Source organism: Podarcis raffonei, chromosome 1, assembly GCF_027172205.1.
Source record: "Podarcis raffonei isolate rPodRaf1 chromosome 1, rPodRaf1.pri, whole genome shotgun sequence".
NCBI classification, from domain to species: domain Eukaryota; kingdom Metazoa; phylum Chordata; class Lepidosauria; order Squamata; family Lacertidae; genus Podarcis; species Podarcis raffonei.
The window spans coordinates 33,691,846-33,718,729 of record NC_070602.1 but is presented as its reverse complement, the minus strand read 5'-3'; the positions used below and the strand labels follow the sequence as shown (position 1 = coordinate 33,718,729).

General features: G+C 40.7%; 1 protein-coding gene across 15 annotated transcripts in view; it reads right to left on the bottom strand.

The window, feature by feature from the left end:
- RALGAPA1 (Ral GTPase activating protein catalytic subunit alpha 1) overlaps window positions 1-16,338 on the bottom strand; it is a 128,231-nt gene extending 111,893 nt beyond the window's left edge. For 4 of the 15 annotated variants that reach the window (XR_008329315.1, XM_053380224.1, XM_053380220.1 and 1 more), the window contains exon 1: window positions 15,863-16,337. Coding sequence is in view for 14 of the 15 variants with exons in the window: in XM_053380224.1 (XP_053236199.1) it covers window positions 15,863-15,968 (106 nt within the window). In the remaining variant the exon portion in view is untranslated. Of the gene's footprint in view, window positions 1-15,862 lie in introns of all 15 variants that reach the window. The other 11 variants (XM_053380225.1, XM_053380223.1, XM_053380226.1 and 8 more) reach the window with 6 other exon arrangements.
- Window positions 16,339-26,884: the final 10,546 nt, after the last annotated feature.

The following is a 26,884-nucleotide window of genomic DNA, read 5'->3' as shown; positions in this document are numbered from 1 at the left end:
TGGGGAAAATAATTTGTTTTTTAAAACTCACTATATGAACTATTTACCGTAATCACATTTTAATCTCTGCCCCGCCCACCAAGTATAAATGCCCCTTGAGTAATTTCTTGATAATCCAAACACAATCTCTTTAATTGATGGTCTATCCCTCACACTCTCAAATTCTATTATACTTTTGGTACCCACAGTGGTACCAATTTCTTAAGGAGGACTCAAAATGTTCATAGCTTAAGGCCGCACTCCTACACACTGGTGGAGAACTGGATCCACTCCGTCATTAGGAAGAATACATAGTTTTTCCTTAGAAGTTCTAAGCATGGTCCCAATTCTTCCTTTGGAGTCCACCTTGATTTCAAGCTGGTCATGCAAAGGAAGGCCAGAAGTAAATCACAGTGTCCAGAGTGTCCCAGTAATAATCTTAGCAACAGATACCAGACACTGTGAAGAGTACCATTTTTAAATGCTGCCGAAGGGACCTCCAAAATAAACCCATGCCACACAGAAAGTGGTGATGGAAGGAGAAATTGAAGTAGGAAGTGCCATGGTCAGATGGAAATCTATAAAAATTGTGATTTAAACACAGAGTGGCACAAGAGATTGATAGGTGGCAGCAGATACCATTACCCAAGTGGATGTGGTCTAAAGAAAATGGCCTTGCAAGTTATTTGGAGAGACTGGAGTGTATAATTAAGCCCGCAGGCCAAAGATTCCCCACTGCTGCTATGTACACTTACCTAAAAGTAACTCCCCATTTAACTCAATTGGACTTACTTCTCAGAAGACAGGCACAGAGTTTAATATGCAATTATTTCCTACATCAATACATAGCAAAACACTTAACTGTCACCTTTGGAGAATTCTCTAATCTGGATTCTCTGTTTACCCATGCTATGTATATTTGCCCAATATAAATGCCATGTTGAAGTTCATCAGTGAAGAAGGGGGTAGCTTTTGCAGTGCAATGCAAGAGCATAATACTAGGAACGATATGTTCACATAATGAAAAGATATACAGAAGGAGATCAAATTAAGAGAATGTAACAAACAAAATGTGAATTACTGACGATATTTTAATGATCTTTTAACAAGTCGGAAAAAGCCATTATTAACAACGTGTTGTGGTGCACATAACACATCACTGCACAAATGATGTTATAGGTTTCAACAAAAAAAAAACCCTCCCTCCAATTCAATGCCTATTCAAAAGAAGCAAATCTTGAGGGCTATTTCAGTGATTTTTTTTTTTTTTTTGCAAGTTTGCAGGGAGGGGTTTACTGGGGAGTAGCAGTACTCCTCCTGGTTGCCATCAAGAGGAATTTCACCACCAAAACTAACAGCTGCATCAAAACAAAATACAAGGCCTTAAAGCACTGTCCTGATTTTGTAAACTATGACAGCAATTTCCCAAAGATGACACAGGAACTATGATATATCCATAGGTTCTATTGAAAGTTTGAGAGATCGTAAAAACTATAACCACTTTCAAAAATACACATTCAGAAGATGACAAACCAGACTGGATCTCCTAAATGCACTTCTTTGTTTAAATGTGGGCACCTGTAACTGTCTTCAGTCAGGCATACGGTACTTTCATGAACTGCACACACTTTTTAACTTTTAGCTAGACCTTCTGTTTGAATTCCTCTTCAAATCAATCAGAAAAAGCAAACACTTAGGCAGTAGCCCAGTTTCAGTAATTTGTAGCTAAGGATAAACCTACGTGAAACCATTTATTTACACTAGGGAAGTTATGGGGGAGCTGAATTTCAAAAAACAGGTGAACGGAAGGTTGCTATAGATTCCCCTGCAATTTATCTCCCCACAGTCTGTGCACCTCCCTCCCCCCCCCCCCGTACCAATTCCCCACAGTTCATAAAAGTTTGGAAGCAAATAATACATATATTCTTGTGCTGTCTTTGGATAATATAAAAAGTTCAATTCTAACAACTCATACAAAGAATATGAAAATTAGCATGTTAAAGCCTTGGTAATATCACGAGGCAGAATTGATTTTTCTAATTTAGTGTTATTGTGTCATAAACTTTCATGGACTAGAACTCACTCATCCGATGAATGAAACATTGCTGTCAGTTTGCAAAGATAGATGTAATGTGTGCATGAACACAAGAAGAGAGAAGAAAATGTTAACTTTAGGCCCAAAGGCAATGAGATGCAAGTATGACAGATCTCTGCAAAGCTCAAAACTATGTAAGGTTAAGTAGTGACTATTAACAGCAGCAATCAGCATTGTTATGAATACTGTGTTATGTTAAATTATCTATATATAGCAAGAGAGAAGTCCCTGGCCTCTAGCATGCAAGGACCAAGAATGGGTGGTAGAATTAGTACATAAATTGGACGTGAGTCACATTTGACAAGATTCTATAGACCGTGACGTGGCATAACTCTAAGGAGACTTTCTGTTAAAACGTTGATCTTTACTTGGTCACTGCACTTAGGCTGTAACGTCATTGCTGTACTCAATAGAGTCTACTCTACTGCAATAGAGCTTTAAGCCAATTCTTGATATATTTCTGTAGCACAGAACAGCAATTACTAAACACTGCCCCCCAGGAGGCCCTAGTTCTTTGCAGCCAAAGTTTAAGTGGCCCCTGAAGACTTGTTTATTTGGCCACGTTTGTTGTTACTGTGTTTTGTTGGTCCTCTGCATTTGATTTTATCTGATGTTGTTTTCATGTATTGTTGATCAGCTGCTTTCTTTTGAGCGTTTTTCACTTTGAGCTGCCTTGTGAGGGCTCACCCAAAGATAGCATGGCAGAAATTTATTTAAAACAGTTTGGCTAAGAAAAATGGATTGTCAGGAAGCGATTTCAAGCAACCTAAACAATAGAAAGGATAGGCCCAACCTTCAGAGTTGGAGGGTTATTGCATTAGGGAGCTGTTTGCGAGATCAGACACCGTACTTGGCAGGAGCTTTTGTTTATGCTAACATTCGGGAGGCATATGTAGATATTAATAACTGTTCCTTTATTGTTGCCATGCAATGTGAGGCAGACTTCTGCCTAGATTCCAATACAACCTCCAGTTTAGCAGCCTCATACGGACTTGATGATGATGATTAAAACCACTGTGCCAAATGCCAAGCAGCACAATAAAGAAACAAAAACTTTGGTATTTGATTAAATCCATTTTTTTAGGATGTGCGCAGACATTTAGACTTTTTTTTCAAAACAAACACACCAACATTTAATGCCTAGCTCATAAATACTTTGTTGTAGTCCTGTCAAATGCATTTGGTTTTTTTTAAAGATATTTATTGGAATTTTCAAAAAAAAAAGAAAAACATAAAAAAATACAATTAAAAACACATAAAATTTACATTTCTTACTGTCAATAACCAATTTCCTTGACTTCCCCACACCTCCCCTTCTTGTATTCCAGTTCCAATTTTTAGCTCAACAAGTTCTTGTCCCCAAACTTTACCTTATATTCTCTAATTCAGTTTTAACTTATAAATCTCAATCTTTATACATCAATACTTATTCTTAAAAATCTTTTTCTAAGATCAGCCCCATCATTTTAGTTAACCAATTTTAACTTATAAACCTCAATCTTTATACGTCAATACTTATTCTTAAAGGTCTTTTTCTAAGGTCGGCCCCAATTCCCTTCCCCAAAATCCCCATTTTTATGTTAGTGGCAAAACCAAATTAAATGAAACAGAATATAGTTATACACCCTTTGGATTCCCAAAGCCCCACCACCCCCTTTCCCGGTTTCGAACCCCAACAAAAGTCCATCAGTCCATCTGTAGTCAGCCTGGCGACCTCACGTCCGAGGCTCTCAATTCTCTCTCAATTCCTCTTTGCCGGTTTTTTTGATAGTCCTTTATATTAAACTCCAAATCTCGAAGGAGCTCTGTCCCAGTAAGGTCCATGTTTCTTCCAGCCAGGCCTCCATATTTAAAAATGGAGCCAAAATCTTGTTTCTTACTTCTCTTAAGTCCAAATGTCCCAAAAGCTCCAGTTTCCACTTTAGCCAGGTTTGTATTCCATAAGTCTTCAGATCTCCACATAGAGAGATCTCTCCATTCTCCCTTCTTCAATTCAAACCAAATTTTCATCATCCTGATCTTATTTTCCTTTATATCCATCTTAACCGGCCTCTGGCTCTCCTCAATCATCTGTGGCATTATAGCTCCTCCTTCTTTTTCCTTCAAATCATCATGTTCCTCTTTCATCACATTCTCAGATTTCTCAAATTTCTTTTCTTGTTCGGCTGCAAGAATTTTTAAGTCAACTGCAAAACTTTCCTGTTCCGCTGCAAAAACTTGAGTCAAGTCCCTCCCAGGCTCAGCAACTTTGTTTACTGCTCCATTCAGTATTGTAACATTTGTAGCCAAAACATCACTCTGTTCCTGCAACTTTCCCAAGAGAAAAAAAGTCCTCTCCAGTTCAGCCAGTGTTTTTCCACTTACAGCCATTTTTGTAATGTCCTAAACCCCCTCTAGAGGGGTTCTAGTTTCTTAGTATCTTCCAGTTCCGACCCAAAAGTCAAGTTAACCTTTTCTTCTTTATTTTTAACAATTTGTTACCAAATTGTAATGAATGTAACCAGCAAAGACAGCAGAAACAAAGTTCTCCTTTTTTCCCAACTTTGACAGCTAGTTTGACAGCTGTCAAAGTCTTTATATCTCTTCCGCAGGCTCTCTCACCGATCGCTCCCGGGTCTTGGGGGAAGGGTGAATTCCGTTCTCAATGTTAGCTCTTATCCTCCAGCACAATCACTTAAATTGCCAAAACGTGGAGTTAATTGCTTTTATCCACAAAGAAGAAAGGTATTCTCACAACCTTAGTTGTAAAATCCTTGCTTTACGATGTTTACAAGGCGGGTAGGCGGACTTCCTCTTTACACCTTACCCGGTCATGCCTAATTCCCAAAGAAAATTTCCCTTTTAAGTCCAATTTCCGTAATTACTCACGGGTTGTTGCTTTTAATCCAAATGTTCAGAGAAAGAAGTCAGCGCTCTCCGTCCATGGCATGTGGCTTCACTCAGCAGGGGAAGCAGTCGACTCACAGCACCGCACCGCTCTCCGTCCCCCGTTCCGGAGCCTTTAAAAAGGCTCCTTCGCGGGTCGGGGGGGCGCAAATGGTGCCCGCCGAGTCACCAGGTCCACAGGCTTCAGCGCCTGTGGTTTCTGAGGGTCCCCGCGTAGCCGCCGCGGCAGGACCCGACCCCTGCTGAGCCGATTCCCTCCGGAGCTCGGAGGGAATCCGCCATTAGGCGATGGCGCTAACCCGGAATGCATTTGAACTGATCTAGGTTCTCCTACAGCTATGACATATCAATAGATTGATAAATACCTGAAGGACCACCTCTCTCCATATGGACCTACTCAGACCCCAAGATCATCCTCTGAGGCATGTTTGTGTGTGCCTCCTCCACGAGAGGCTCAGAGAGTGGCAACACAAGAATGGGCCTTTTTGCAGCGGCTCCCTGTTTGTGGTATGCTCTGCCCAGGGAGGTTTGGCTGGCACCTTCATTATACACCTTTAGATGTCAGGCGAAAATGTGCCTCTTTTACCAAGCCTTGGGCTGACTGACATCTAATGCGTTAAATGTGTTGTGGGAGAGGGGATTATTGGGTTGTCTTTATTTTATATTTATTGCTTATTTTGTGTTTTTTATACTGTAATGTTATGTTGTGAACCACCCTGAGATCTATGGGTCTGGGCAGTATACAAATTTAATGAACAACAAACAAACAAACAAAATAAAAAAGTGAACTGAAGATTGCTTTTGTAGCATTCTGCACTGTGATGTCAACTCATACAAGCATAAACTGCCTTTTTCCAAATATCTAGTTCAGAATTTTGAACACTCCAGGGTTTCAGACTGGGATATTTTCCAGTCCTACCTGGAGATGGTAGAAGTTGAACCTGGGTCCTCCTGCATACAAAAGATGTGCTATGGCTCTTTCCTGCTCATTTTGTGTGTGCATATCACTGTGCATTATGGGCCCTCTCCTTCAGCCTATTCTCTCACCCGCTCCTTTTTCCAACACCAATGGCACTGTACTATAACTAATGGATTTTTTTAAAAAAATGTTGGGGTAAGTGACACAAGATAAGAGTGAGTGACACACAGACACACACACACACACACACACAGAGAGAGAGAGAGAGAGAGAGAGAGAGAGAGAGAGAGAGAAACCATCCCTAGACATGGCATTTTACATAGCAAAAGACATAGGGTTGTAGCCAACAGCATTATTCAGCTGATGGTAGGCTTCTATCTAGTGTAACGAAGAGGAAAACAATTTTCAGCTCCGGATGGTCCTGGGAAGTAAAGGGGAAGGGAGAATCACTAACAGTTTGCAGGGTCGGGCTGCAAGGCAGAGTGGGAATATCCAAAAATTGCTTTCATCTCCATTCTGGTGATGGAACCCTTACTACCCATTCAATACAACCCATTGCTCTCTCTTAACACTGCACCAAACTGAATACTTGTAAACAGCTTTCCCCAGCAATGCTATTTTAATCAGTTGGCCGGGTGTGTGTGTGGGGGGGTAGTATTACAGCATTTAAACATCTGGACAAACCTAAAGCACTCATTTAGATAAATGCTAAAAATCTAATTTGTGCATAAAAAAGGTAAAGGTAAAGGACCCCTGACAGTCGCGGACGAGTCTGCGGTTGCAGCACTCATTTCACTTTACTGGCTGAGGGAGCCAGCCTTTGTCCGCAGACAGTTTTTCTGGGTCATGTGGCCAGCATGACTAAGCTGCTTCTGGCAAAACCAGAGCAGCACACGGAAATGCCATGTACCTTCCCGCCGAAGCGGTACCCATTTATCTACTTGCACTGGTGGGCTTTTGAACTGCTAGGTTAGCAGGAGCTGGGACAGAGCAATGGGAGCTTACCCTGTTGTGGGGATTCAAACTGCCGACCTTCTGATCGGCAAGCCCTAGGCTCAGTGGTTTAGACCACAGTGCCACCCGCGTCCCAATTTGTGCATAGAATTATTATTATTAATTTATACAGCACTATGAATATGCATGGCACCTTACAGAGTAACACCACGAAGACAGATCTTTTACAATATAGAATTCAAGATACGGGAGGCAACAGCGGGAAGGAATGAAAATTAAGACAATGGTAAACAAAGAACTTAAGTTCTTCCATTTGCTATATGGAGCAGAATACTGTGATGACATCCATTATAGAAACCTGGATAATGCATGTATATATAGGTATATTTATCCTCAAGCATATGTGGCTTTATTGCTCATTTCATTGACACGGGTAAGACAGAAGTAAACAACTTGGTGAAAGCAATCAGCAAACAACCTTAATGCATAATTTTAAGCATTTCCTTTCCACTGCTGTGTCTATTTATATTTAGTAAGCCCCCTGCAATGCACTATAAAGATCTTTGAACAGATGGTAGGTTTTTTTTATATAAAAAAATGTGGGGAGGTATGGAAATTTTTATTTGGAGCAGTATCATAATGTAATGAGAATTCTCTGTCAGCGCAGAAGCAACCGAAAGGTTTCATACAGAATGCTTTTGATACAAGTGCTTATCATGTGGCTTCACTCTGACATGCAAATACAGCACAAAATACAGGCATGTGCACATTCACTAGCACTAGAAGGTCACTATCTCAAATGTAGTTTATGTTCACTTGTGGGCTGTTTTTTTGCTTAAACCGTTTAGATTTTGTTCTAAATAAAATAAAATTCAAGGAGGTGGGGAAGGAGCTACATTCCCATGTTAAAGCAACAGAGTGCTTTGCCTACTTTTGCAATGCCAGGGGAATCTGCCACACAGATATCCATCTGTGAACAACATCTACTTATCTACAGTGGCAAATTTCAGTTTGGGTTATTATGAACCTTTTCCTTTACCTTGATTTGGATGTGGAACTATGCTGTTATGCAGGTGTGGTCTCCCATGTGTGTGTGTGTTTTTCTGTATGTTTTTTAAATGGATTGGCTGTCTTGCAGTTTGATTCCCTCCCCACTGTAACTCTTGTCATGCACCCACTTGGCAAATGCACATTTTAGGTAAAGAGTGCAAGTAAGTAGGGAAATGATGCTTCTTATTCTTCAAGATAACATGCTTTTAAAAATGGTCCTGGGAGATATCTGCAATGTTTCATAACGCACTGCCACCCAGATATACACTTGGAACTTGGAGGGGTGGGGGGCTTCACTCTGCAGTAAGTATAACATTGTCATGTTTTCAAAATTCTGAAGCTACTTCATCAGAGAATAATACTGGGAAGTTAAGTCACCCACAATTTCTGGAAAATCATTTTCCTAATCTCATTTCAGGTTTGCTGTATCTTATTATACAAGCAGACCTTTTGTATTTGCCCTTCCCAGATGATCCTGCAGGCCAGAAATTAGACCAGATGGAGGAAATTGAAGGATGATCTAGGTACAACAATAAATAAGTAGTCCTTTCCTTTTTCATACCCTTGAGACCCCCTTCAAAAGAAGCAATAAAATATTGCTAAAAACACGATGGTAAATGCTTTCCTGCTCTTTCACATGTCTGGGCAAGCTCTATGCCCTAGCCTACAGTTTCAACCTTGTTGATATACAGGCAAGCATGAGATATATTGTGCACTGTAGAACACATTGGCACTTTGAGAATTTGACCCCTTTGGGGTTTTTCTTGGAACCATTTCTGCCACAAGAAATTTAGTTGTTTCTAGAGCTTCAACCCATTTAAAACAATCTTTAGCTGCATGGCTTACTCAACAGGGTCAGCAAGTGCAGCCCCACTGCCTGCTGCACACAACTGTGAATCATGTGAGGCAGAATGACCAAAGAGGGCTTTTTAGCTTCTCAGATGGTTATGTTCCAGTATACTAGCCTGTGTTGACAAAGGGGTGGTATTGCTTTCATGCTCATGTGTAAAATCAGCAGCTATTATACAACCATGGTCAAATATTTTCAAATATTCTATAAAGATCCTTTAGATCTATCCAATTACCGCCCGGTTTCGAATCTTCCGTTCCTGGGTAAGGTGATTGAGAGAGCGGTTGCTGAACAGCTTGGTGGGTTTCTGGATGAAACATCGGCTCTGGATCCATTCCAGTCTGGCTTCCGCGCTGGTCATGGGACCGAGACAGCTCTGGTTGCCCTAACAGATGATCTTCGTAGACAGCTGGATCGAGGCGGGTCGGGGCTGCTGATTCTTCTAGATCTGTCAGCAGCTTTCGACATGGTCGATCATGAACTTCTGGACCACCGCCTTGCCGACGTGGGGATCCAGGGCACAGTCCTTCAATGGCTGCGCTCGTTTCTCTCTGGTCGGGGACAGAGGGTGGCGCTTGGGGGGGAATTGTCATCGCGCCACTCCTTGGTGTGTGGAGTACCTCAGGGTGCGATACTCTCCCCAATGCTTTTCAACATCTTTATGCGCCCCCTCGCCCAGCTTGTCCGGAGTTTTGGGCTGGGTTGCCATCAGTATGCCGATGACACCCAACTCTATCTGTTGATGGATGGCCATCCTGACTCGGCCCCAGACACACTGACCAGATGTCTGGAAGCTGTGGCTGGATGGTTACGTGGGAGCCGGTTGAAGCTAAATCCTTCGAAGACAGAGGTCCTGTGGCTGGGACGGGACGATATGGGATTGGGGGGGCAACTCCCATCTCTTGCGGGGGCGCAGTTAGTGCCAGCACCGTCCGTTAAGAGTTTGGGTGTAATCTTCGACACCTCCCTTTCCATGGAGGCGCAGATTGCAGCTATAACAAAGGCGGCATTTTTCCATCTCCGCCAAGCTAAGCAGTTGGCTCCTTACCTCTCTCGCCCTGACCTAGCCACTGTGATCCACGCGACGGTCACCTCCAGACTGGATTATTGTAACTCGCTCTACGTGGGGCTGCCCTTAAGACTGACCCAGAAACTCCAGCGGGTGCAGAATGCTGCAGCGAGACTCCTTACGGGGTCTTCGCTGCGAGATCACATTCATCCGGTGCTATATCAACTGCACTGGCTCCCGGTGGAGTACAGGATCAGGTTTAAGGTGCTGGTTTTAACCTTTAAAGCCCTATACGGCCTTGGACCCTCGTACCTACGGGACCGCCTCTCCTGGTATGCCCCACAGAGAAACTTACGGTCTTCAAATAAAAATATCTTGAAGGTCCCAGGCCACAGAGAAGTTAGGCTGGCCTCAACTAGAGCCAGGGCTTTTTCGGCTGTGGCTCCGACCTGGTGGAACACTCTGTCACAAGAGACTAGGGCCCTGCAGGACTTGACATCTTTCCGCAGGGCCTGCAAGACAGAGCTGTTCCGCCAGGCCTTTGGCCAGGGCACAGCCTGACTCCCTCCCTTGGCAATCTTCGCGGAGCTCTGGCCCAATAGTGGCCAGTGGCTTGAATTTAATTAATTTTATAATGAATGATTTTAGAGTGTTGTTTGTGTTGTACTTTTGTATTGTTTTATTGTTGTTAGCCGCCCTGAGCCCAGCTTCGGCTGGGGAGGGCGGGATATAAATAAAATTTATTATTATTATTATTATTATAAAGCCACTGGGGAGGCAGCAGTTTATCTTCCTGTCTTCTACATCACCTTCTTTCAAAAAAATAAATATATTTTGTCATGTCATTTGTTAGCAAGGGCAGGGGTGAGAGCTGCTTGCCTCATAACCCTAAAGCAGTCAGCGGCAAGGCAAGCCAAACAGCAGGAAGCATTGTGTCCAACACTCTCCAACATTCATATAGAGATTTTATTTCTCTCCTGTGGATTCCATGTGATTTGCCCAAATGGAAGGTAAAAGAAACAACATACTGTATTCCCATACAGGCTACAATTGCTCCATTACAATTAGTTTAAGCAGGATAAGGTGACTAGAGCTACAAAGTTTAATTGATTAATCATATATTTCTTGCTTCAGAAATATTATCTTTGCCCATATACAAACTGAATTGATTACTCAACTAAAGATTGTTTTAAATGGGTTGAAGCTCTAGAAACAACTAAATTTCTTGTGGCAGAAATGGTTCCAAGAAAAACACCAAAGGGGTCAAATTCTCAAAGTGCCAATGTGTTCTACAGTGCACAATATATTTCTGAATTAAGAAATCCTTTCATTGGGGTAACTTACACTTCTTATTAGCTATCCAGAAAAATAAACTTCTGCAGCGTTCTCCTCTGCTGAATTCTACTATGGTTCCAACTCAGGAATGTTCCAAGTAAACAGGAATAGTCAGCAAAATTTGGCTAATTAAATAATACAGTATATGGCTTTTTAAATTGTGGTGTGTGTGTGTGTGTGTATTGTTTCTGTTTGTTATTATGTTATGTATTTTTGTGTTTTTATATTGTAAACTGTCCTGTGTCCCGCAGATGAGGAGAAGTATAGAAATTTAACAAATAAATTAAAAATAAAATACAGTAAGACCAGTGATGTGGGGTGGCATATCCAAAATGGAAAATACTAGAATATAATGCAACTCAAATCTAAAATCAAAGCTGGAAAACATGGCAAAACTGCTTCCTTCCCTTTTCACTTACAAAAGCTAAGCAACCCCATTTGATGCAACCCTTTGAATATAACATTTAAAAACACACTTAATAGCAAAACTCTAATATGCTTATGCAGAAGAAAGGCAATTTAGTTTCAACTCGACTTATTCCCATGCAAGTTTACATAGGATTGCAGCCTAAATAAATTTTACTGCTCTGCCTCCCATCCCCCAACAAATCACATATTGGAGTTCCAATACCTTTAGCCATTGGGGGGAAATGTGAGATATTTAGATATTTTTCAGCATGCAAAATTAACATGACATAGTATTTTTGTAGTATGCCAGACTTTGACTCCGTAGCCAAACTAATGCCAGTTCAACATTTTTCAGAAGACTCACAGTACTCTATAGGACTGGTCATACCTTATAACACTGCAATGAGCAACTTTTCAAAACACTGACAGAAAGGGTCAGGAGTCCCTATTGCCACTTTTCAGAGAAGTCTCTGTTTAAATCATGGATCAACTTATCACCTCCAAAGTAAACCTCTGATACAGTGGATCCAATTTCAAAGGCTAGGAATGTACAGACTTCCTGAAAGCCACAAATAAAATCAGAATTAAAAGTAAAAGGTGTGGTACTACCTGAATACACAATATATATTTCATAGACAATATGTATTTCAAAATAGTAAATGGCAAATGCTTTGCAATGCAAATGTGACAAAAAGTACTTGATGTTTCATTCATGAAACAATGAATTTCTGTACAATAAATAAATTTAAAATAATTTTGCTTTAAGCACACAGTTCTTTCATCAGGAATACAGTGGTACCTCGAGTTAAGTACTTAATTCATTCCGGAGGTCCATACTTAACCTGAAACTGTTCTTAACCTGAAGCACCACTTTAGCTAATGGGGCTTCCTGCTGCTGCCGCACCGCAGGAGCACGATTTCTGTTCTTATCCTGAAGCAAAGTTCTTAACCTGAAGTACTATTTCTGGGTTAGTGGAGTCTGTAACCTGAAGCGTATGTAACCTGAAGCATATGTAACCTGAGGTACCACTGTAATACAATGCACAGTTAACATCCATATGAGTTTCAAAATAGTAGACAATGTAACTACCGGAAACATCTTTACAAACTTACTCTTCTGAGAAGTGTAACTTCCAATTGATCTGATCACTATGCATAAAATGAAACATGATCATTGTTGTGGGCAAAGAGAAATGTTCTCATTGGAGGTTTCACAATAAAGTAACACTGTTCCTTCAGAGTCTTGTTAAAATCCAAGCCTGTGTCAAAAGCCTTCTTTAAGGATGTGCTTCTCTCCTACTCAAGAACTGCATCAGAAACTGCTTTTAATATTTCCTACTTTAAAGGCAACTTATCAAGTGGCATCTAGGCCTATTGTGCTTGCTAGGCTGAAAGGTTTTATCCAAAGAGTAGGACAGAAACTGCTTTAAAATATATCATGCAAACAAGTATTTCTGGGCAAACAGAGGTCATTTCTATGGTATCCTTTGAAATGCAGCTACAATCAGTGGGTTTGATCCAGCAATGCTGCTCTGTGAGCAGAAGGGCTTTTCCTGACTTAGCACAAAAAAGCAAAGTGCTTCTTGTAGTGCTAAGCATTCTACGATCTGTTCCACAATGTCTCAAAAAGGTGCTAGCACAATGACTCGTGCAATCTCTTACACAGAGCCACAAAAAAATAATAATCTCAAGATGCATGCAACACAAGTCATTGTGTATTCTCTTACACAACATCTTTTATATCTCAGAGGATGACCTCCAAATCATCCTAAATATCTTTGCAGCAGCTTATGGAAAACTTGGCCTATCGCTCAATATCCAAAAAACCAAAATGCTGCACCAACAAGCACAAAACGACCCCTCTACAGCACCACAAATCCAACTTAATGGTGTAATGTTGGAAAGCACTGATCACTTTTCCTACCTGGGCAGTTATGTTTCAACAAGAGCAGACAGCATCGCCTGAGCTGTGTGAGTCTCCCTACTGAATCACAGAGTGTTGAGGGCCAGGACATTTGCAGAGAAACCAAAATGCTTGTTTACAAAGCTATTGTACTACCAACTTTACACTTGTGAAACATGGACCACTTATAAACGCCATCTACAACTCTTTGAAATATTCTATCAATGGTGTTTCAAAAAAATTTTACACATCACTTGGGAAGACAGGTGAACTAATGTCAGCATACTGGAAGAAGTAAAGGTCACTAGTGTTAAAGCAATGATTCTTCGACATCAACTTTGTTGGACTGGTCATGTTGTTCGGATGCCTGATTATCGTCTTCCAAAGCAACTACTCTATTCCCAACTCAAGAATGGAAAGCGAAATACCAGTGGACAACAAAAGAGATTTAAAGATGCTCTCAAGGCAAATCCTTAAAAATGTAACATAAACACTAATGACTAGGAAACACTGGCCTGCAAGCGCTCCAACTGGAAAACAGCCTTTACCAAAGTGTCATGGACTTTGAAGAAGCACAAACTCAGGGCGAAAAGGAGAAACAAGTTAAGAAGAAGGCATGTTTGGCAAACCCTGACTGTGATCAACTCCTGCCCAGAAACCTATGTCCCCACTGTGGAAGGACATATGGATCCAGAATTGGCCTCCACAGTCACTTACGGACTCACTGTTAAGACCGTGTTCATGGAAGACAATCTTATAGTTACAAGTGATCACCAAAGAAGATGATGATTCTGGATTGTTTTATATGATGTTCTAATGTGTTGCAAACCACTTTGAGCTTTTTAAAAAATCTATAGAGAGAGGTATAGAAATGAAAATAATTAATAATAAATGTATAAATTGCAATACTGAATACTAGCAGGGTTCTCTCCATTAGATACCCTAACACACACACACACACACACTTGTGTGTGTGTGCGCATGCGCGCGCTTGTGTATCGCCAGCTGCTGATTCTGTTAATTGTAAGCTGATATACAGGCTTGCATATGAAAGCTTCAGGATACAATCCAACTCTCATTTTCCTGGGAGTAAGGCCCAATGGTTAAAGTGTGACTTAGGTTTGAGTAAACAAGCATAGGACTGCAACTCTGATGAAGACTCAAGTAATTTGAAACATTTTTGATTCTGCATTTTATCATACACTTGTCATAAAGTACTCATCTTAAATAAGCTGACACCTGCAAAACCAACAGAATGAAAACTCATCATGAAAACATGTGGAATAATGCACTTCAATCAAGCATGAGTGAGTAACAAGTTTGTAGAAAAAAAGCAGTCAGATCCAATGCTATCAAACCCTTGGGCTTACACAGTCAAAACAAGTATCTGAGTTCCTGCCTCAGGGATTAGTTAATTAAGATTAGCTAATTTATGCTGCCCCTTCCCACACCACAATACTAGAACTCTATAATATGTTACGTTTATTTTAATGAATGTCACCAACCAAAGACATAAATCTCAATACATATTTTCATCAAAATGGACCACAAATAGAAACAAGTAATGAATCTCCGTATCAGAGCCCATCCAAATGTTCACTTCCTGCAACTTTTCATAGTCTTAGGCAGGTGCTGGAATGCACTAGTAGAAAAGCAGGAAGCTTCCTGGGGCAGATTTGCCCAAAATACACTCTTGAGCTGAAGACAAGATCCCAAACTGCATAGATAGAACAATTTGTGTCCCTAACTTTCAGCTTTGTGTTCTCAGAGACTGCACAGCCTGAAGTAAGTACTACTCTGGGCAGTAAGCATAAGAAGACAAGAAACCCTACACCAGATTCCACAAAGTTAAGACATTCTAGACATGCCCAAACACAAACTCAAAGCACAGGGCTGACAACCATCCCAATTGCACCTATGAAAGCAGCATATTTATCCAGCAGTCAACAACCCCCAAAACATTATCGCAACACAGGGTGCAAAGCAGGTTGCCTCATCTTAATATATGCAAGGCAAGTCAGGCATGGGTGTGTGTGTGTGTGTGCGTGTGTGTGTGTAAATAGCATGGGCGTGTGTAAAAACAGGCAGCTGGTGGATATTTTCATCACTCTCCAGGTATTCCTCGCCTGTCATTTCCCACAGTGCCATCAGTGTCCGGGTTGTCATGCCAACAAAAGAGTTGGGATGGAGCTTCTCCTCACCTCTCGCCAAAAACGCAGCTGCTCCCCAAATCACCCCAAGCACCGTCCAGCCTCTCTTTCCCACCCACCTCTAGCAAAGATAAGGCAGGGAGGGGAGAGGAGGAGGAGGAGAAAGCTCTCGGGACGGCCTCCCCCCTCGCTCGGGCACCAGCCCAGCAAGGGCTTCTCCAACCCGGCCTCTTTCCTTGCAACCAAGGTACCCCCCCCTCCCCGCCCCCCTCCAGACCCTCAGCAGCTAGCAGGGCCTCGGGGCCCCCGCCTCCCCTTCCTCACCGATAACGACGCGCAAGTGCTTGAGGCGGGTGAGCGGGTCCTTGCGGGTGTCCAGCACCTTCTGCGTGGATTTCCGCACATCGCCGTGCGGCTTCTTGGAGAACATCCCGCCTGCGGGGCCCCCGGGGCGGGCAGCCGCGCTGCTGTCCTCGCCGACGCCCTCCTCGTACAGTCGACGCCGCCGGGACCCCCCGGCGAAACCTGAGGTGCGCTGCGGCCTCCGGATCCGCGCCCCCGGTCAGCGCAGCCTACATAGCAGGCGGCGGCGGCGGCGCCCCGAGGCTCCGAAGGGGCGGGTGCGGCCGGCGCACTCGAAGCTGTCGGGAGCGCGGGGTTGGTGAAGGGAGGGTTGGCGGCGGCTGTGGCGAGGTAGGCAGGGCTGGCTTAGGGCTTCTCGCTCCGCAGCACCGCGTTACTCCTCCTCCTCCTCCTCTCTCCTCCCTTACTCTCCGAGCACTGCCCCCCCAACGTTTCACGACAGCCGTCAGGTGCGAATTCCAGGCTTCCCATGGCAACCGCCTTCGCTCTGACGTCATAGCCGGGGGACTCAAAGGGAAGGCGGTTCTTCCGGCGTCGCCTTCGTTTACGTGCCTTTACCAGTGGGGGCTCTTGAGGGCAGAGGAGAGTGGCGTGGTTTACTGGCGCTCGGACGTCGAGCCTACGACCACCTGCAGCCGAGAGTCTTGTGGCACCCTGAAAACTTGACGAACTTCCTATGGCGTGATCCGCAATACATTTGTTGGTCTTTTGGGTGCCGCCAAGCCTCTTGGCAGTTCTTACTACTGCTCACGTGGGGGAGAAGATTCATGGGAGTAAGCCACTTTGGGCTTATTAGAATTTACTCCCGAGTAAGCATGCTTAGTTAGATTTGTACTCTAAAGAAGCAAAGGGTGGTGCGTGTCCGGTGAGGAAATCAGTTTTGCTACTTTAGGTGTTCTGTATATTGCTTTTCGAAATAAAATTTCTGGCAGAAGCTAGAGCTATAAAATCTAGGGATTCAGAAATATAAAAATTCTTAAGCTAAAAAACTGAAAGGAAAAGTTTGGAAGAAGAGGCCGCAAATCTGCATACAGTTTATCTGCTGAGTTTAGTGGCCCTTCTATAGTTGGCTCGTATGGCTCAAATGCTTGAAATCATGTTCATTGTCAGGACTTGGAAGAACTTCTGCACTATGTTCATGCACTTTCAATTAATTTAAATTAAGTGTTTTATATGTCCATTCACTTTGAATTGGTATTTTATTCTGAAAGGGGACAAGTCCTCTTTTCCACTTGCACATTTTCCTGTCACTGATACATTCCAGAATTGTGCAAGAATGTAATTACCTATCCTAGAGGTCAGTCCCCACTATGAAAAAAACTCCTTTCCTTCAGCTATATATATCTGGCTGAGTTCATTTGCACAGCTAGCAAAACAGAAGGAAGGAAAAACAAACAATTTCAGTGCTTATTTTAAGCTCAGGTGTGCAAGTGTCAATCCCTAGAATCAATCTCAGAGGTAAGGTCATTTGTCTCCCATTTCACACATTCAGTGTAGCATTCTGTCTGCAAGCAAAGTTGCAAAAGAAGTGCCATTCTCATACCACTGAAACATTTCTACACAGGAGCAGCTTGTCCTCTGGGAACTTGTCCCACATAATTTAGCTTCAGTGCTGCTTTTCAGCAGTTTACATAGACTCTTCAGGAGAACAAAGAAGGGCATTAAAGTAAAAAACTTGAAAATAGAAGAGGGGTATTTCCATCTTCCCTAACTGCTCCAGTTTTGTCTCCTGACTCCCCGTAAAAGTGCACATGCTGACCTGTCCCCAGTTGCCACACTCTGAATCTGTCATATGAAAGCCACTCCCTTACACATAATTTATTGTAGATTAGTTTTTTCCACATTGCTTTGAGTACTTGTAGTGTGTGGGGGGTGGGGTGGGACTTTAAACATTTATACCAACCATTAGTACTCAAGGTGGATTGCAAACAATCTCAAAACATCAAAACATATGAAAAGAATATAATATGCTTCGTACTCTTCACGTGGCATTGTCTTTCAGGTATTTTAGGGCACAGTAGGTAGAGATGTGAATCAGCAGTGTGGTGTCTGCAATACCAGAAGGTGTCATGGGAGTAGGTCATAAAATGAGTTAAAAAGAACAGTATCAAACAGTTGTGCCTACACCTGGACATCTTAACCTATCCAGTGGCATCACACTTAACATTAACTCCTCCTCCCTTGACCTAACAGTGTAGACTTAGTAGGCAAAACAAAAACCCCCAAACCATCTACAGCCAGTGAAGTTTGGGTAGTGGTGGTAAAATCCTACTTGGCCAGATGTGGCCAGTTAAACTTGCACTACAATCAGGACAGGTGTATGGGTACTGGAGCAAACTTAAGAACTGCACAAATGCAGGGAGAGAGCAGGGGTTCTCATCTGCTTTCATTGGATGCATGCAATGTATGTGTCCGTCCATTCACTTTTAGTTGCAAGGGGACAAGGAAACAGAATCATAGAATGAAATTAATTAGCAACTTTATATTTTTCAGGATTATGAATTACTGACTCACTATAAAAATAACACCTTCCTTTTCCTTGTGTTTAATTCTCAGTAGTTATGCATTACCAAAAGTTAGAATGTCACATACATTGCCTTGTTTTCATATACACTTGGTGCACCAGTAACAAAGGGTGTGTTTTGTATTCATATTAGCTTTAGTTTTTATCTTAGGTTATCCTGTGCTGCATTTGAACTCCAACAAAAACAAATATTGTAATAAACTAGTTAGTCTCTAAAGCACCACTTCTTGTGGTTACAGATTAACATACCTGGAATTTAGATTAACAGGCACCAGATATGTACATTTGTTTTCTGGCCCGTACCTTTCCCTCTTTGTACGTGACCTCCTGCCTGTTCTGTTCACCTTCACTGCTTTATACTCAGTTATGCTTTATTTTTTTTAAAAAAAAGATATTTATTGAAATTTTCAACTTTAATACATTAAAAAAGAATCAAAAAAGGAAAAACAAAAAGGTTTAAAAACACATAAAGTTCACAATCCTTATTTTTCTATAACATATTTTCCTGACTTCCCCACACCTCCCCTTCTTATATTCCAATTCAAAATGTTAGTTCAGCAAGTTCTTATTCCTAATTTTAACCTTTTTCTATTTAGTTCATTTTAAAAAAGCAATTTTGCCTTATCCAAACTTAAACACAATACTTATGCATCAATACTCGTTCTTAAAACATTTTTCTAACATCGACCCAATTTCCCTTCCACGAATTCCCCAATTTTCATACAAATAACAAAATAAAATAAAAATAAAACAGATTGTAATTATACACCCTTTGGATTCCCAAACTCCACCCCCCCTTTCCCGGTTTCAATCCCCAACAAATGTCCATCAGTCTTAGTCTACTATCAGCCTGGAGATCTCACGTCCGAGGCTCTTAATTCTCTCTCAATTCCTCTCTGCCGGTTTTTTTATAGTCCTTAATATTAAACACCAGATCTCGGAGAAGCTCTGGCCCAACGGGATCCATGTTTCTTCCAGCCAGACCTCCATACTTAAAAGTGGAGCCCGAATCATGTTTCTTATTCCTTTCAAGTCCAAATGTCCCCAAAGCTCCAACTTCCACCTTAAGCAAATTTGTAATCCTTGGATCTTCAGATCTCCACATAAGGAGATCTCTCCATTCTTCAATCTCCAATTCAAGCCAGATTTTCGACATCAAGTTCTTATTTTCCTTTGTAGCCATCACGTCAGGCCTCTGGCTCTTCTTTATCATCTGCAAAGTTACAGCTCCTCCTTCCTTTTCCTCAGGAACAACATATATCTCCTTCTTCACACTCTCAAAGCTCTCAAGTTTCTCTTTTTGTCCAGCTGCATGGGCTTCCTGAGTCAAATCCTTATCAAATTCAGTGATGTTATTTACTGTTAAGTTCAGAGTTGCAACATTTGTAGCCAAAACATCAATTTGGCCTTGTAACTTTCCCAAGAGAACAAAAACTTTGTCCAACCGAGCCTGAATTTTCCCTCCTCCAGCCATTCTTGTAATGTCCCAAATCCCCCTCTAGAGGGATTTTGGTAACTTAATATTCCTTCTGATACAAAACCAAAAATCAAGTTAGTTTGTAACAGTTCTTCCTTGTTTTCAACAAATTGTAACCAAATTGTAACAAATATAGCCAGCAGAAACAACAGAAACAAAGTTCTCTTTTCCCGTCTTGACAGCTAAATTTGACAGCTGTCAAACTCTTCAATACCTCATCAGCAGGCTCTCTCGCGGAGCACTCCCGGGTCCGGGAGGGTGGCACTTCAGCTCCCAAGATTAGCTCTTTATCCTCCAGTAAGATTACTTATATTGCCAAATCGTGAAATTAATGTCTTTTACCAAGTAAAAAAGAAAGGGTTCTCTCGACCTTAGTTAGCAGGTCCTTGCTTTAAATTATTTACAAGGTGGGGAGACGGACTTCCTGTTTGCGCCTTCCCCGATCGTGCCTAATTCAAAAAAAAATAAAATTCTTTCCAATTTCCGTACTACTCACGGGTTGTTGCTTTAAAGTCCAATTGTTCACAAAAAGAAGTCAGCGCTCTCCGACCATGGCAATGCGGCTTCACTCCGCAGGAGAAGCAGTCGACTCTCAGCACCGCGCCGCTCACCCCGTCCCCCGCTCCGAAGCCTTTAAAAAGGCTCCTTCACAGGTTGGGGGGGCGCAAATGGTGCCCGCCGAGTCACCAGGTTCACAGGCTTCACCACCTGTGATTTTTGAGGGTCCCCGCGTCGCCGCAGCGGTCAAGACCCAATCCTGCGGAGCCGATTCCCTCCGGAGCTCGGAGGGAATCCGCCATTAGCCGATGGCGCTAACCCGGAAGTCTACTCAGTTATGCTTTATTCTCAGTTACTATCTGTAGCGCTTTGCTTCCTTTTGCCCCTAAATTACCTTTTCATATCAAATTCTGCCTGAATGTTCTCTAAACACTGACTCCCCCACAATTGTGCTGCAAGACAGCACAAATTAAGGAATACAACTACCCAAGATACTACCTTGATACTATATTCTGCAGATCAGTGACTACCTAAATCTGAAGTGGGTCTCCCTAGGGATTTTTCTGCCCTCCTTGTAACTGGTCCTAGTATTTTTGAATGGGATAGAGAACTAACTTCATATTGTCCTCATCAATACAAGAGATACTCATGTAGTGTGAATCTAAGTATATTTACTTGTATATTTACTGTCTTCAGAAGTTTTTCTTTTATTCTTACTTAAATGTGCTGAGGATTACTGTTTTATTTTTCATTGTCTGCAAACCCACATTATTTGTACTGAAGTTTTAAAAATCTGTTTACCCCACAGCTATAGGTCAACATTGGGCTCCTTGGACAAATTTCTTTTTCTATTCTTTCATTGTTTTTCTGTGGGATGGACTCATATTTTGTTTCTGTACTTAATATGCAGGGAAAGCGAGCCATTCTGTATTTGATGCTTAATCCTTACATACTTTGAACTCTGTTGGAATTTTGTGATAGGCTTTGTGCAGGTTCCCATACTTAGTGGTAAAAACAGGAAAAAAATTGTGTGCCTTTTGTGTGCTGCATACTGTTGCACAATTATCAAATTCAGTTTCTCTTACAACCTCTTCTTCCCTTTCCTGGTTTAATGTCTCCAGCATTGTTGTAAAATATTATACATTATCATCATTAAAACTTTCTGTCGTATTTGTGGTTTTGTGCATATATCTACACAAATGCCAACTCTGGCAGTTGGGATCAATACATAAATGCTGAAAGTGTTGTGAGGGTTCTGGCCTGTAGACTGCACTTTTTGTACATTAGCACAAAAATAAATTGTTTAATTTTTAAAAATCCTATATTTGTACCAGAAAATGAACCTTTAATTTTCCTCTGTTCACTTGTACTCTTTTATGGGTGTCAGAATTTTTTTTCCACACAATGGGATTCTACCTTACAGGCATTAAAAAGTTAAAAGAACCATAGAATTATAGAGTTGGAAGGGACCCCAAGGCCCCTGCAATGCAGGAATCTCAACAAGCTCATACATGACAGGTGGCCATCCAACCTCTGCTTAAAAACCTCCAATGAAGGAGAGTCCACAGCCTCCCAACGGAGTCTGTTCCACTGTCAAACAGTTTACTGTCAGATAGTTCTTCGTGATGTTTAGTTGGAATCTCCTTTCTATTGCTTCAGGTTCTAGCCTGGAGAAAACAAGCTTGCTCCATCCTCCATGTGGAAACCCTTGAGATATTTGAAATTAGCTTTCATATCTCCTCTCAGTCTCCTCTTTACCAGTCTAAACATACCCAGTTCCCTCCACCATTCACCACAAGGCTTGGTTTCCAGACCCTTTCTCATCTGCACACATTCCAGATTGTTTGCAGCATGTACTTTTAGATTAGCTTGCAATCAAATCACATGTTGAAATAGAAACAAGTAAAAAATGTTCAAGAAAGCATATCACACAATAACTATTTCATCGTACATAAAGGCAACTTTAAAGATTGAGACAAAAGACCTATAATTAATATCTTACAGTTAAGTATGAAATTGTTTATTAACAAAAATATGTTTGTCACTAAAATTGGCTTTCTGGAGCATTTGAAGAGTCTCATTATTTGAAGAGTTTTCATTATTCTGATTAATTTGGAATCGTTTACAACTTTGGCAATCTTGTCACTCACCCTTGATTCACTATCATATATAAATTAAATGGTACAGTTTAAGTGCAGACCCTACTGCCCATTTTTTGTGAAAAATATATTGTCTTGACACTTGCTTCCTTTTGTTTAGCCAGTTTTCAATCCACAGGAGGACTCACCTTTTGCCTCTACTGTTTCAAGATGCCATTACACGCTTAATGATTCTAACTTTCATTTTACTTGCCACTATTTTGGGGATAGCTATAAAATAAGCTGGCCTGTCATGTGCTTGCTATTGCTCTCTGAGCTTCTATAAACACATTAGCAGGGTGGGGATATGGTGGGGTTCCTTACTGTTCTACGACATCTGAGCCCAGAAATTCCTGGATGAGAAGGCACTACACAGTTGCTGCAGAACAAAATTAGGAGGAAGATAAATCCTTAAATTGTTGACTAGTGAAGGTTGGCTGAATCATGAATTGCTTTTCAGACATCGGCTCCTTCCCAAACACTGCTTTCACTCATTGCTATCACTCATTTGGCACAAAACTTTTTGTGGCAGGAGGTCCTCTTCCATTTGGACCCCATGGGAACTATGCTGGTCTCTGAAGCTAAGAACTGTTTCCAAACAAGGCTCTCTAGTGCGACCAAAAGGGTTTCTTCAAACAACAGACAACAAAATGGCAAATGAGATTAGGGCCACATTCATACCATACATTTAAAGAACGTTTTAAGAACATTGCTTCCCCCAGAGCATCTTGGGAATTTATAAGGGTTCTGAGAATTCTAGCTGTGATGGGTAAAGTTTAGTTCACAAGATACTTTGGGGGAAGCTATGTCTGTTAAACAGTGCTTTTTTTCTAGAAAAATGGTGCCTGTACTCACCATGAATTTGTTACAGGAAGTGCCACACTTTAAACCAGTGCTTTTCTCCTTTAAAAAAAGTGCTGGTACTGCATACCCTTGAGTACCCCCAGAAAAAAACACTGCTGTGAAAAGTGCTATAAAGGTGCTTTAAATGTATGATGTGAATGTGACCTCAGTGAAAGTAAATTTTTGGCATGATAGCCTAACTTCACATATAGCAATTGAACAGGTGAAAATAGACTTTTTTTTTCTCAATACATTTTTATTCAAATTTTTGTAAATAAACAATTTCTTATAAATGTAAGGTACACAAATAAACATGCCAATAAATATTACAATATATACATATATTTCATTTACATAGTTTATTATATCCCTTCCCCAAACAAACAAACAAACAAACCTACAAACAAACAAACAAACAAAAAAAGAAAAGAAAAGAAAAGAAAAGAAACCTTTGAACTCCCCTCTACCCTTTTGGTAAGTATCAAATAAAAATTCTGTAATCACGTATTCTGTTTTTAATCTTATATATTAACTGCTGTTAGCGTTGCTCCATCCCCGCTAATATCTACAAATTATTTCCAATGTATTTCCAATATTTATTCCAGTTTTTATGAAATTCCTGTTCATCTTGATCTCGTATTCTTCCTGTTATCCTGGCAAGCTCGGCATAATTTACCATTTTAACCTGCCATTCATTTATATTAGGTATAACTTCCGTTTTCCAATTTTGAGCTAACATAATTCTTGCGGCTGTAGTGGCATAGAGAAATATTATCTTATCTTCTTTTTTAATTTCTTTACCCAAAATTCCTAGCAAAAAGGCTTCAGGTCTTTTGGGGAAAGTATATTTGAAAATTTTTTTAAGCTCGTTATAAATTAGTTCCCAAAAGCCTTTCACTTTATTGCATGACCACCACAGGTGATAAAGATCACCCTCCGCCTCACCACATTTCCAGCAACTTTTGTTCTTTAATCTATACATTTTGGCCAATTTCACCGGTGTATGGTACCACCTATATATCATTTTCCATATGTTTTCCCTCAGTGCCGTGCATGCTGTAAACTTTATGTTTTTATTCCATAGTTCCAGCCATCTTTCCAAATCAATATTATAGCCGATATCTATCGCCCATTTGGTCATTGCCTCCTTCACCTCCTCGTCTTTTGTATACCACTCAAGTAATATATCATATATTCTAGACAGTATTTTACTCTTGCCTTCAACAACCTCCACATTAAACTTAGATTTTTTATCCTCAAAACCTGCTTTCTTTTTATCTTCTTTTAACAAATCATTCACCTGGTGGTATTGCAACCAACCAGTGAATAAGTTTTTTATTTCTTCATACGGTCTAAGTTTAATACCTTGTTCTGTTTTGCTTATAAGATCTTCATAGGTGGCATTTTTCTCTTCCATATTAGTTTTCTTGATAGTTAACACCTCTATTGGTGAGATCCACCAGGGGGTCTTCCTTTCCAATAAATTTTTATTTCTTTCCCATACCTGAAATATTGGTCCCCTGAAAATGTGATTTAGAAAGCCCCTGTGCACCTTCACCTTTTCGTACCATAGGTACGAGTGCCACCCGTACCTATTATCAAAGCCCTCCAAATCCAATATATCTCTATTTTCCAATCTAATCCAATCTCTTAGCCACAGTAGACATGCCGCTTCATAATATATGCTCAAATCCGGTAGAGCAAAGCCCCCTCTTTCCTTTCTATCTACCAATATTTTCATTTTTATTCGCGGTCTTTTTCCCTGCCAAACATATTTCCCCAGGGCTCTCTGCCATTCTTTGCATTGTCTTAAACCTTTGAGTACGGGTATAGTTTGAAATAAAAACAGCATTCTGGGCAGAACATTCATTTTCACCACCGCTATCCTCCCCAAGAAGGATAGTCTCATTCTCCCCCAGATTTCAAGATCTTTCTTAATATTCCTCCAAGTGACCTCATAATTATCTTTGTATAGATTAATATTCTTTGCCGTAATCCACACTCCAAGGTATTTCACTTTCTTAGCTGTCATAAGTCCCGCTCTTTGCTCTAAATCTAACGTTTCTTCCTTTGTCAAATTTTTAACCAGCATTTTAGTTTTGTTCTTATTGATCTTAAGTCCTGACACTGCACCAAACTCTTCAAATTTTTTCAAAGCTTCTTTTACACTATGTTTTGGATCTTCCAGTGTTAGTACAATATCATCGGCAAAAGCTTTAATTTTATGTTCCTTCTTTCCTACTCTGACTCCTTTTACCTCTGTTGTTTCCCTCAATCTCTTATTAAATATTTCCAATACTATTATAAATAATAAGGGAGACAGAGGACAGCCTTGCCTAGTCCCTTTAAATATATCAAAGGATTCTGATGTAGTGTTATTTATTATGAGTTTTGCCTTTTGTTCATGGTAGATTGCTTCAATACCTTTTCTAAATTTTTCTCCCATCCCCATCATTTTCAAACTTTTCATCATGAACCCCCATGAAACATTATCAAATGCCTTTTCGGCATCTATAAATACCAGGGCGGCCTGTTTATCTATTCTTGTATCCAAATATTCAATAATATTTATCACATTTCTTACATTGTCCCTCAGTGAACAGGTGAAAATAGACTTGCAAATGTAGCGGACTGATCAGCTGAAGCATCAAAGATTATGCAACAACAATGAAGGCAAACTCCATGTTTATTTCACAGTTCGTCTTCAGAGTGGATTGAAAATCAAGCACCCCGGTTTTTTAACAAATGTATATTTTAACATCTTTTTCATTTCATTATAAATCTTTTCCCAAAAGTCCTTCACTTTCTTACATTCCCACCACATATGGTAGAATGTACCTTCTTTTTCTTTACACTTCCAACACTTATTACAGGTCTTATACATTTTTGCAAGCTTCACCGGTGTAATATACCATCTATAAAACATTTTCATTACATTTTCTTTTAATGCCGTACAAGCAGTAAATTTCAAATTCTCTTTCCACAGTTTTCCCCAATCTTCCATCTGTATATTATACCCAAAATCTCTGGCCCAATTAGTCATTACCGACTTAACTTCTTCATCTTTCATATTCCATTCTAACAAAATTTTATACATTTTTGATAAGATTTTACATTCGTTATTTATTACCTCTATTTGGAACCTTGAATCTTTTTCTGCATAACCAATTTCTTTCACATCTTTTTTAAACATTTCATTAACCTGGAAATAGTGCAACCAATCATAATCATGTTCTTTCCTTTTAGGAATTACAGGAAACGAAATAAGAAGGAAAGACTGTAAGCTGTTTCAATACGCAGTAACAGCAGCAAGGACTCTACTGGCCCAGAAATGGAAACAAGAAGAAACACCGACGATAGAAGAATGGAGACTGAAACTGACTGATTACTCAGAACTGGACAGATTAACTGGAAAAATCAGATATCTTAAAGACCAAAAATTCATCGAGGACTGGGGGAAATTTGTTGAATATCTGAAAAGAATATGTGATGTACAAACAACG